This window comes from Manacus candei, unplaced genomic scaffold, assembly GCF_025592945.1.
Source record: "Manacus candei isolate 608988 ecotype Guabito, Panama unplaced genomic scaffold, ASM2559294v1 h1tg000008l, whole genome shotgun sequence".
NCBI lineage: Eukaryota > Metazoa > Chordata > Aves > Passeriformes > Pipridae > Manacus > Manacus candei.
Genome location: NW_026138056.1, coordinates 20,089,297 through 20,101,954, shown reverse-complemented (window position 1 = coordinate 20,101,954; position 12,658 = coordinate 20,089,297). Strand labels below are relative to the sequence as shown.

General features: G+C 43.1%; 2 protein-coding genes across 5 annotated transcripts in view; one reads left to right on the top strand and one right to left on the bottom strand.

Annotated features, from left to right (window-relative positions):
* Positions 1–9,139, bottom strand: part of FAM110B (family with sequence similarity 110 member B) — a 113,332-nt gene extending 104,193 nt beyond the window's left edge. For 3 of the 4 annotated variants that reach the window (XM_051772045.1, XM_051772023.1, XM_051772010.1), the window contains exon 1: positions 9,048–9,139. The gene's annotated coding sequence lies outside the window, so the exon portion shown is untranslated. Of the gene's footprint in view, positions 1–8,308; positions 8,830–9,047 lie in introns of those variants that run through there. The other variant, XM_051772029.1, reaches the window with a different exon arrangement.
* LOC127465452 (translation initiation factor IF-2-like) lies at positions 8,420–12,105 on the top strand. Its single transcript, XM_051775968.1, has 5 exons — positions 8,420–8,950; positions 9,025–9,502; positions 9,652–9,751; positions 9,919–10,033; positions 11,359–12,105. The coding sequence occupies exons 1-5, from the start codon at positions 8,420–8,422 to the stop codon at positions 11,404–11,406; spliced, it is 1,272 nt and encodes a 423-aa protein (XP_051631928.1). The 3' UTR covers positions 11,407–12,105.
* Positions 12,106–12,658: the final 553 nt, after the last annotated feature.

The following is a 12,658-nucleotide window of genomic DNA, read 5'->3' as shown; positions in this document are numbered from 1 at the left end:
GCGAAATATCCCATTGAAAATTCCACTCCCACCAACAGTCCAAAGAAGCTTCAAGAAAGGTATGCAGCAAATTTTTGCCCTGAATGCCACCAATTCTACATTTGTGGAGTGAAAACCGTATGTCTATTTGTGTGCATTTCTGCAATTGCACTTTTCATTCATTAAGATGAGAAATTGCTTCTTTTATGCAATCTGCTACTATTCAGATAGCAAAACAAAGTAATGTCTGGTAGCAGACTTGCTGTTTTTGGCTTTAGGAGGGTGGTTTTTTTTTTCTCTCTCTTCCTGTGAGAGGAAAGCTTTTCTCAAAGGATTCAAGCAATTTCATAAAACAAATGTAAAAACAAAGACACTTTTGTTTGAGGACTGAAGGTTTTGTTTTGTTTTAAGGGGGATTGAGAGGGAAGGAAGAGAGAAATGACACTGATCATCTTTCAATTAAACAGGAAAAAAAGGTTATCTCTTTCCTAAAAGAGAAACTTTATAATAGCACAAACTTGCTATAATAAACAGGCCATCAAAAAAAAAAAAAATCAAGATTTTTTTTTCTAAATACTTTGTTTATTACCATCACAAGGGAATACCTGAAATGACTACAGCAAAGATCAGAGGAGAACAACATTTTCTCTCCAAATTCAAGAGATAACACTGTGCATTCCTATACACTGTGCTTCATTAGAGTCAGTTTCTCCTCTTCCCCACAGTCTATCAAACAGAAAGAAAGGGGGGCTAGGGGAAAAGACCTGAAATGTGTGGTTTAAAATACACAAAGATTTGGGAGATTCACCTCAGCTATAAGCATTATTTCATTTGCATGAAATAGGACACAGTACTACAATGGGCATAAACCTCAAACTTGCAGAGCAAACAGTACAAGCTGCAGACAGCACAGTAACAATAAATACAGACAAAATTCGTTGAAACATCTGAAATCCTTTAGCAAAGCATTTATGGAGGTCTTGCAGGAAATCTCAGCGAGCAGACCTTCACATCCGCAAATATTCCACAACCATTTGTACAAACACATTGCAGAAATCTCACCTTGAGGAACTGGGATTCTAGTTTCTGATTAGCAGACACTAATTAATGAAATTAAGTGACTTATCGGCAAGTACCTACATATTGTATCACGTTTTACTACATAGAGAGAAGATCAACAGCCGCAAGTGATCTTCAGGGACAGAATAACATCCATTCAAATAGAGCAAAAGCTACCCATGAAATCCCATTCACATTGCCTACCATTTGAGTTCATTCAGGACTGACACTCACTTGCAATTATTCAACACCCAGAACTAACACACTGGGAGAACTCAACAGCAATATAATTCAGTAATATTGCGGCTCAGAAAGGCAAAACAACAGATAAGAATCTTGCAATTAAATACAACATGCACGTGAAATCTATCACATTACCTACTTGTACTTACATGAGTAATTTAAAAATGTTAGTAATAAATGTGAATTGTTCAAAATGTAGTCTTGAAGTACGTGATTGCATGAGCAGTGACGAGATATGCTTAAGTAACAGATTTAAAAAAATGGTCTAAAACCACTGGAGGTAGACAAGAAGAGAAATAAGTCTGTCAAACAGATCACAGCAATATGAATTTTTATATACATGAAATAAATTACAAATAAAATGTATGTTATCATCATCATCATCATCTCAAAAGTGCTCTACCCAACCATTACTTAAATGATTCTCCTCCATCCTAATTTAAACTACATATATCTGTATACGCACGCACACACATGGGAAACAGTTTAGTTTCTCATGGCCACCTGATCTCCCAGGTAGTAGCACACACAGATTAACTTGTCACATAAAGAAAGACAACATACAAAGGTCATTACAAATCCAAAGGTCTGGGTCCACTCATGAATTTGGGTAGTTACTTAAAATAGACTTGTTTAATACTGTGTAGAGGTACTGGATGAAGAAGATGACTGATACCAATGATCCCTTCACAACAGAAGTGCTCCTATTTGCACAAAAAACCCACCATGTGGAAATCTGAAAGTTAAACACTGCAAGGCTGTAGAATTTTCTTTACCCATTCTTCGACCTGCAACTCTTCTTTTTCTTTCTTTTGGTTTTGAACTGTGCAAGACACCATGTAATTTACAGATACATCTAAAAAGTTCTCCAGAACCTTTATTCTAAGGTTCTGCTTGGCTTTTCTAAACAGTGCAACCCAAGCAGTTAATAGATAACCCGCTGTTACATCACAGAGATTAATAAAACATGAGGTTTCCATTTAATTTGGATACAAGTTAATGTGCATACTACATTCATATGGAATACTGAGTTCATGTGCAACACATAAGCTTTTCTGCTTCATTCTCCTCTTCAACATTTTGTTCATTCACAGTCTTTCCATACTTCTTGCTTTCTCAATCACATTGCCTCTATTGTACCCTTTCACATGTGCATGTTTAAGGTTTTACCTCCATCTCTTATACCACTTGCTCCTTGCTCCAATCCATTTCTTTGCTTCCCAGTCTGATCATGCTCATCACAAACAGTTCCTTGAACTATTAACAAGGATATTCCTTTCCAGTTCCTTGAGGTGCAGACAATACTGATTCTACTGTTATCTTCCCTGTCCAATAAAGTCTTAAAACATTTCCTCCCATTTCTTAATGCAGACTTTTCCAAGACCTCAAATTGTAATAGGAAATTATTTGAGTGATTTTGTTTTTAAAGAACACAGCAAAGCATCAGAAGACAAGTGCTCTACTCTCTGATTTGCTAGACTGTTTGAATTTAGGTTTAATCTCTCCCTTGTAAATATGAAATGACTTTTCCACCTCATCCATTAATATCTGGAACTTGAAGGCTGTCAAGTGTAAGATGTTATACAAATGCAAAGCATAGGCCTAGTCTCATCTTTTTTAATGATACACCCAACACTCGTATAAAAGAGCAATAGGAGTACGTGAAAAATCACAGTAAGTGAATAGCCTAATAATGCATGCTAAAAGCTACCAGGACAATAAATTCAATTTTCCCTGGGATTGTTAAATTATTCTTCTGATGGCTCAACACAATCTCTTCACAATTACTTCCTATGTAGGATCCTGACACATTGAGCTCATTACACAGCTCCTCTTTAAAAAAAAAAAAACCACACATGCATTTAAAGCAAACACCTAAAATTCAATAGTTCAGATTTTTAATAAACTATGCTGCAAAGGAGTTTGCAACTGGATTATTTCTAAGGAAGTAAGACACCTGCCTTATAAATTTGAAATAAACAGACATAAAGCAGTATCAAGACACTGATATTTCTCTGCTGTACAAACACACTCAAAGCACCTTATTTTTTTCAATGGTTCTTCTCAAAATACATCCATACAGATATCATATATTCTTCTTTGTTTTTGAAGAGTCATCTCGAAACTTCTAGAAGTTTCACTGGGCATACAAAGATCTGCTACAGGAGAACTTACAAATAGTCTCTGATGCTGTAGCAAAGGTCAAACTAAGTCAACATGGCGTAGCCTTCAAAACACATATGGCATCTTTACACTTTCTATGGGGCACATGACTCTTTGCTGTGTACCAGTCACATCTTCAAGAGCAATGCTAAAGAAAGTGTCTCAACTGGAGCAGCTCATACTTCAATTTCTTCCCAACAGTTAGATTGTGTTGGCCTTTGTATAGCTCAGCCCCAGCACCTGGGTCAGGTACTCACCTGCAAAATGAAGCCACAGGGAAGCACACACACTTCCAGCTGGGAGCCCCCACCTCGGGTGTTCAACAGCCCTGCACTTCCTCTACTGAACAAGGCTCTGCCCAAGTCCCCCCTGCAGGAAACGCCTCCCTACTCCTACTCCCAGGAGCACAGTCCTCAACAAGAGGATGCAGCCGGTGCCATGAAACACTCCTAAGACCAGGGAGCATGAAATCAGACAGAGGATAAATACGGGCACACACTCAACAGGAGAGCTCAATCCTTTTATTTATTTATAGGTTCAAGTCAGCCAACCTGACCCCCAGCCTGCACATCCACTTATGCATTTTCTGTCCCACACATATTAATTTGTGGTCATCTTTAATATTTTATGAGTTAAGCTTGATTCTACTCCATTATACACTAAAAGGAGAAGAAAAAGCAGCAGCTACTACTGTCATAGATGAGTGTTTTCACTTGTTATAAATTCCATTCACCATGAAGTGACTGGACAACACACACTTCCCAAAAATAAGTGCTTCTGCTCATCGCACTTCCTTTACTGAAGTGATTTCTATTTCTTTTGATTACACGTGAACACCAAAGCATAAAATATGGTAGCTTCAGTAACTTGAACTGCTCAATTCATTAACAGTCACATGCAAACTTCAACACTTAGCTGGTACTTAGGAGACCTACAGCTAGCAGGGCATCTAAAATCTGACAGTTAGGAAATTCCTTTTGAATTCCTCATGTACATTATTCTAACATTCATTCAGCAAGCCATCACATCATCCTTCTGTACATCAAGTTTTTAATCCAAAGTCACAGAACAAACCTTCAGTTTATGACCCTTCCTCTTCTCCAGAAATCTGGCCCAGGGAATTTATAAGCAGTTGCTATCTCCCATCTCTGCCATTATAAAGCCACAAAAGCCAGAGTACCTTAAGTCTTGGTCTCTCATGTAACTCCAGACTCTTCATACGGCATCATCTTTGTAGTCTGGATGTTCCTGTACACATTGCACTAGAATTTAATATTTTCTGTACATAAGTGCCCAGAACTATGTACAGTATTTGTCATGAAGTCTCCCTAATACCTTGTCTATCTCCACTGAAGAGCTCTCACTGAGGATCACATTTGCTTCCATTTCACACACAGTATATCACATAAGAGTACCCCTGTCTGACTGTGGCAGTCAGGCCTTTTCCTCCACTCCTGTTTTAAGGGATGACCTGCCATCTGATAGCAGATTTGTTGTTAATAATCATTCAGTAGATAACTTTGCTTTTAGAGTTATTTAACTTCCTGTCATTCCTATTGCTTCAGTCATCACAGACATTCAGTTCTTCCTGTGCAGTAATCCAACTAACCTCAGTGCTGACTAGGTTTCCTAACTTATCCTCATCAGCTAAGTTAGCTAATTATCCTTTTCATACAGTTATCTCAGCCAGTATGGCAAAGCAAAGAGACCAGCTCCCCACTCATACTGATCTAGATCAGTAATTCCTTTATTCACGCAGAGTCACAATTTCTCCTTCAGGAGACACCTCACCATTCTTCAGCCAAGCCTCGCATTTCCACTTTAGTTATTTTCAGTGTCACGCCCGCCATGGTGTGTACACATAGAACTGAAGCCTCCTGCTCCTTTTGTCTACAACATTCAGTATTTAACCAGTAATAATAAGATTTTAGTCTTCCATGACCTAATTGTGGCAAATCCATGATGCATTTTATCCTGTTTTCCACTTATCTTTGTATACTTAAATACTTCTTCTGTTCCAAATTTGTTCTAAATCCTTGAATACTATTGAGACCAGAGTAAAAGGTGTAAAGATTTTGTTCTCTTCTCCTTTTAAAATAAACAGAACTATGTCTTTTGCTATCTTACTATCTCAACTGCTACATTCAACCTGACAGACAACAACCAATCCTGAGGGTTTTTTTAACCTGGCTCCAGTGTTCTGTGCCAACACTTGCAGACTCCCAAAACAGAGACCATTTGCTGACTTAGTCTGGATTCTGGAAGCAGGCGTAAGATGTTTATTCTGGTCATTTCCATGGATTTTTTATTTCTACCCTATCTTTCTTCTCTGTTCAAATCTTTATCCTTATCTAAAACTGGTTACAGTTGCTAATTTTAGAGGCAGCAGATACATTTTTCAACTATAGCCTGGTCCTCACAACAACAACATAGCCAAGTTCTCTTTTCCTCCTCCTTTTATAATTTTTCCCCTCTTCATCCTAAATTTCTTCATCCTCTAGCTTTTGGCAATTCAGATGCTATTCCTGCAGTTTCTGCTCTCCAACAGTCAATCTACTCCTTCACTTCATTCCTTTTAGGTTTTCTGGTAACTTGCAGTATCTTACTCTCACAGCAAGGTCCACAGCCCCTCTTGGCAAACTTTCTCTCCTCCTTAAAATGCAGTTTCCAAGCAGCAGTTGTACCTTCCATTTAAGACAGTCCAAGCCTTTTCTTTTTTCTTTTTTTTTTTTTTTTTTTTTAATTTTATTTAAACCTCCAACTCCTAGAGGTCTTCAACCCTGTGGACAAATCAAACAAACTAGTTCTTTTAACTTCTCAGAACGTGCCCTGCTAAAATGAAACTTCCTTGAAATAAAAACACTTTGTAGCTGACATATACTTACCCTTCAGTTTAATTCAAAATTAGGAGCTCTAATCTAGCAGTGGAAAGCAAGAAACATTGTCAGCCAGTGAGAGACCAGAGATGTTCCAGAATTTAAAGATACACTCTCTGGTTCTGGGGAGGCTGTAAACATGACCCTTTGTTTACTCTGCGTTCCATCACAATTAATGGCCAAAATCTACCCTATGATAATGCAGTGTACTGACTTCCAACTTAGTCAGCACTGGGAAATGTACTTACAAAAGCACATTTGAGAAACACCTCCCCTTTATACACTAGCACAGTATCTAAAAGCTGCTCTGTAGCTCCGAGCAACTCTAACAGGTTTGCAAGGCTACATTCTACAATTTGACTGAGTTTTGCCTCACTAAATCAAACTTAGCCCTCCAGATTTTGAAGCACAGCATGAAACTTTAACAGAAAACCATCTCCTTTCCAGTGGAAGACTGCACCTATATTAAGTGCCTCCAGTAACAATTCGAGATCTCCAGCATGCCTACTACAAGCCCATGAGGAGAAGGAAAGGAGGGTGCTTTTGGCCAAGTGCTACAGCAGGACACGTGAACTACTCTAGCAAAGTGACAGTGAATGGTCTCCACATGAATCTGGGAAACACTGCTGCCCTCTTAACTTCAGCTTGCGACATGATTTTCTTAACATGGATGCACTGGCATGAAGGCAGTCTGGGCCTTCTGTGCAACAGAGTGAACTTGCTGGCACAGGCAAGTGCAAGGCATCGAGGCAGTAAATCACACAAACCACCACATTCCTTCTATGCCTGCATCTCCACCGCGGTGCACAGGCACCTGCCTGCTGCCTCCTGAAACCCAGAGGGGAAACTCAGTGCCGCAGCATGAAATATCAACTGACGTGCTAAGTTACTAACCCACATAAAATGAGGGCCCTGAAAGGGCACACAGCTCGTCAACTCCAACAGCCCCACACCATGGCAAGGGCTGCCCGCCGTCCCTGATGGTGGTCTCTGCACCCAGTTCCCTTGGCCACCGTCACCATTGTGTTCATCTCTCCAGGGAGCATCTTCACGCTGCTGGTGCCTTCTGCTCTCATGACCCGTCTCACTAGCTGAAGCCAAGCTTTGCAGCAGCGGGGTAGGTGTTTTGCCACTCTTTAAATTGGGGAGCATAGCACTGGATGCTTTGAAAAACCAATCCGTTGTTAGCACGAGAACGTAACACCCTACTTTTACTTCAGAAACGCTTAAAAGTGCTTTATCTTGTTAATTCTAGGTCAGTTGAGCGCACGTGTGGTATGAATTACACTGACCTTTTTAGAGCTCCCAACATTTTTAAATAAGTAGGACACTTAACATCAGACACAAGCCAAGCTGCACACCTCCTGTACACCATGCACCGAGATCTGCCAGTAGGCTTTACACGCAGAACCAATGGCTAATAGGGCACATTAGTACAAATGTGAAATAAATTATAAATGCCAAGTTTGACCCAGTACCCTATTAAATCAATACAGGTATTTTCCAAAAAAAATGCCTGTATTTGATGAACTAAAGTGACCTCTGCAAAGCCAACCAACAAATCAGTGGCAGATTTACAAACAGAGCAAGTATTTACAGCTGAGTGATAAAATGGTCTACATTAAAGATAAAAGCTGTCTTGCTGCTTACAAAACACAATAGCATTGTCATTTCAAACACAACTGAGACATTTCATCCTTAAATATCTGAACACAGCATCTGCAGACTTCAAACACAAGCAAGGATCAACACGCAAATGACCATAAAATTCAAGTTTAAAGAAATTAATGCTATGATTCACTGGAGATGTTAATTTGCCAATGACAGGTCTTTGAAAGTTTTAACCTTCCTCTCTGCACTACGAGCTGCCATATACACTGGACCCTTGGACACAATTCCATTCTTTTCCTCCTTTTCACAAACGCCTTGTCTGAGAGAGGGAAGGAAGAAGAGAAGGAAAAAAAACCCAACATGTTTAAGTATATTACCTTTGGATCAGCCTCCTCCCCTCTCCCAGTTAAAGTTTTCTTGAGGTCAGATTAGCACTCTGAAAGGAGAGCAGGCGCCGGCAGGCCCCGTGGCAGGCGGTGCTGTGACAGATGCGGGGCAGACCCAGGGGAGGCAGCCATGTGCTCAGCCCCGCATCCCCCGAAAGGGCATCCCGGGAGGAAGTTCTCACTTCGCACCGACCCGGGCAAATAACTCGGAGGAGTTCAACGGCTATCGCTTCCAGCAGCTTTCTCCTGGGCCATATGTTTTCCCCTGACATTATCGAGGCATTTCAGAAGAGCCAAACCGCTCTACCGGCTCTGCCGCGGACCCGCTCGCCAGCTGGGGGTCGGAGCCGCCTCTCCCGGAGGCAGGGGAGAAGCCGGCCCGGCCGGCGAGGCACCCACCCGCGACACCCACCCCACGGGGCTGCTCTCAGTCCCCGGAGGGAGCTGCCCGCCCGCCGACCCCCGGCGGCGAGGCAGGGCTGGGCAGGGCTGGGCTGGGCTGGGCGGCTCCTGCCGCAGCGCCCGGAGGGGGCGAGCCCCCGCCCGTCCCCGGGGCAGCGCGGCGCCGCCAGCACCGCACCCCCGCCCGCGCTGCAGCCCCTTCGCCAGCCGCCCGCCGGGGGTGGTAGTGGGGTCCCGCCCGCCCCCGCTCCCCGGGGCCGCCCCCGGCCAGCGGGGGCACCGCTGCGGGACGGCGCCGCGCTCAGCCCCGAGACGACGCCGCACTCACCGTCCTGGCCAGCGCGGCGCGGGAGCCTCCCGGAGAGGAGCGAGGCGAAGCCGCGGAGAAGCGCGAGGAGCCCGAGCCGAGAAAGCCGCCGCCGCCGCCGCCGCGAGGAGGAGGCGGAGGGGGCGGGGGATCGGCGGTGGAGGGGCGGGAACGGGGCGCGGAGGCCGGACCGAGCTGTTCGCGGCCGCCCGCCCGCCGCGCTGCCGGCGCTTCCTCTCGGCCGCCGCCGGGCCGGGCTGGCGGGGCGGGGAGCCCGGGGCGGGGAGCTCCGAGCGGGCGGGATCGCCCCTTCTCCTGCCCGCGCCGCACAAAGGGGACCCGCCGCTGCCGCCTTTGTTCGGCCGAGCGGCGCCGGCAAGGGAGGGCGGCGGGTGGCAGGCTGGACGTTTCTCCCATACGAAGGTTGTTCCTCCGCCACGGGCAGACACGGAGTAACTTCACCGAAGTTAATTTAGGTCTGTGATGAAAACCTCTTCACCTGTGCCAAGCGCTGCTCGGCATCCAGCACTGAAGTCAGCCTACGCGCCGTGCTTCAGCTGCCTGTTTATGCCTCAGGAGCTGACTCCTGTTAAATTAAGGGTGGGTGTTTTATTGCTCAGGGTAGATGGGATCGCGAAGACTGGTTTCTTAGCATTCTGTCCTTGGCAGCCACCAAGAACTACTGAAAAACGAGTTTCAGATGCACCTTTACCCCGTTATCTGTGGTAGGTCACAGATCTTCTTTCAAACGTTGCTACTCATTTGCCTATTGTTCTACGTGTCCAGTTGCTCACTGACCATTGAGGTACCTTTAAAAGCACTTTTTTTTTTTTTTTGGTCATAGTGCTCTAATGCTCATTCTATAAACTTCTCCCAACCTTATCGATTTCAGGCCTTCAGTTCAGGTACTTGAGGTCAACACATGCAGCCCTGTCATGCCAGTTAAAAGGATAGAGGGAGGAGAATTTCCCCTCATTCACTTAAAGAGACTGAGAGACTTAAAAACGGTAAGTATGATGCCTTCTCTGAAGGGTAGTTAGATTTCAGCCATTTGCATAGAGGTGGAATGAGCAAAACGACTCATTACTGTATGTTAACAAAGGACATTTTAAGAAGGCAGTAACAAAACTAGACTACTCTAGGGTTGTTAAGACCAGGTATAAACTTGATAAGCTCTCTAACTGAGCAGCCCTCCTTAAAAGCTCTTTCCCTGTCACGTTCATTAAGCCCCAGCAGTTAAAAGATCCCACCCTGGACCCCTTACTGTTTGCCCAGAGCTCAGCTTCCCAGACAGAGCGGTAGTGTAGCACTGATCCTTTGGTGCTAAGCCAGCTCCTCAAGTGTAGTACTAGACCAAGTTGCTTTTTTGTGCTCCAAAGAAGCAGTTTGTCAGTTCCCCTACCTATTGCCTAGAAATTTTCTGTGTGGTCCATGAGATGCCCGTGGAAAGATACAGGTAACGTGAGGAAGGAGGGGAATGTGCAGCATGTGAGCTGTTCCACATCATCAAGGACCTGCTTCCTAGACATGGTAACATGGCAGCTTTAGAGAAAGAGAATCAAAAGTATGTGACTTTAAACCTTTATTCCTGTAGCTGGGGGAGGGGGAGGAAATAAATTTTTTGTTTTGCCTTAAAATTAAAAAAGGATATGGTTTGGGGTAAAAAGTCTGAAAATATAAAACAATGTAATAACCATGGAGAAGCCATCAGGCAGCCTTAAGTAAAGCCAGTGTGCTAGAGCTACATCATACATGCGAGGTACTATTGAGATCTACTTGCTGCATTATGCACTAGGGACAGAAGCCAACCATCAGCCCTGTAGCTTCTGCTGAACAAACGCCCTGCCCACACGAAAGGTACTTAATTTGTTCAATACACAGGCACCCCACCTCATGTGACCAACTTTTACTGGGCATGCATTCTTTATTCTTTAGGCTGGATGTCTGTAGTAGGGAAGGAGTAGGCAAATGCATTTGTAATGTAAAACTAGATAACTTGTTCTGGCCAGAAAATTTCTCAATTCCTAGCCAAAAGAGAGGCTTGTCAATATTTTAACTTTAGATCAATGTACAAACGTTTGCTAAAGCCTAGGTATAATTATAGTGGTTCTGTTGTACCTTTAGTGACAAAACAAGGACTATGGAGTTGTGTCTTACAGTACTACCTGGTAAGTTTTTCACATCCAGGCATCACATGATGGATAGCTTTATTAAATTATGCCACACTGTGCAGCTGCTCCCTCTGGGAAGAAGTATGGAATAATACAATTAAAGTCTCACCTTTTAATTTTAATATAAGTACTAAAATATGATCTTTGCTCTCACCATCAAGACAAGTGACAGCCCAGCCTCTGCCTCAGACAGAAGACCAACCCATTGAAGCAGTGGTGAGAGATCTTCCCACTGCAAGACAAGTTACAACCAAGAGCTCATCATACACATCCATGGACTTCATCGTGTTCCATATCCCTCTAATGTAACCAGCACCCTGGCCTTAGGATGACATTTAGGGGTACCTTGCATGATTATCCTTGTACACAAATATATGCATTTTGAGATACTGATTTCTAAATAAATAAGCATATAAACTCCTGATTTATAAATAATATCTAAAGTAAGAAACTAATTTTATAAACATGGTTATACCTGATTAAAGTCCTCTGACTCAATAAGACTGCTCAATGGGAGTAAAAAATGTGCATAAGAAATTGTGTTGTCTGGAACTAGGTTAAGAACTTCTGGAAATGAATATAAAACTATTGCATTCAAGACTGATTTCTTCTTTATGCTTTCCAAAAAACATTATTATCAAATGCATTAATCTTGTCAGTCCATTAAAATATTTCACAACTTTTAAAAGGTTTTGAGATTAAAAAAATTAACCCCCCACCTATTGATAATAACTGTCTTTCTAAATCCATATTCTTATAAGACCTAATCAATAGGTTTACTCAGAAACAGCTGACACCACTTAAAACTGTGTTAATTAACACAGATTCTCAAGGTCCAGTTCGAATGGAGACAAGCTCTGTCCGCCTTTGACAGAGCCTCATTATTGTTCACGCTACTCGAATCTGCCATTAACAGTAAGTCTCCATCTCACAGCTGCTGCTAAACCTGTGGTCTGCTTGCATTCAAAGAGGATTTCAGTTGTATTTTGGCATGGCATATGCTATTCAGAATATCACCTGTAACTGTGAGTAAGAATGACTGAGCTGGTTAGCTCTAAAATCCTGTCTGTGGAAAGTTTGGGCTTTGCATACGTTCTCCTTATGTAAACTTATGTGTAAGGATTTAAAAATGCAGACCGTTGCCTGTATTACTGTGGCACTCAGATTGAATTAGGCACAGCAACTCAAATGCTAAGTGGTGTAGCCTTTGTCCCTGCCCCTACACCTTAGGATGTATTTAGTTCTGAGGCCCTCCAGTCAGCTGACCAGGAGGTGTGAACTGGGATCAACAACAAGCTCAACAGACCAAGCTGTAACCTGCACCATCACCTACATCTGGTAGTGTACTCAACCTTGGTTAAATCCATTAGTGAGGCATGTGCATCATTTCGGATGGTCAACCTGGTCTGCCTGCTCAGCCTATCCAGCCATCACCTCAGCTATGCCTGCCGAGGTGGAGAT

Bases quoted from the DNA above. Each gene is read 5' to 3' on its own strand.
- LOC127465452 (XM_051775968.1), top strand. From the start codon at position 8,420: ATGCGGGGCAGACCCAGGGGAGGCAGCCATGTGCTCAGCCCCGCATCC. The intron at 9,752-9,918 runs GTAGGTCACAGA...TATCGATTTCAG, and splicing joins CCTTTACCCCGTTATCTGTG to GCCTTCAGTTCAGGTACTTG. The intron at 10,034-11,358 runs GTAAGTATGATG...CTCACCATCAAG, and splicing joins GACTGAGAGACTTAAAAACG to ACAAGTGACAGCCCAGCCTC.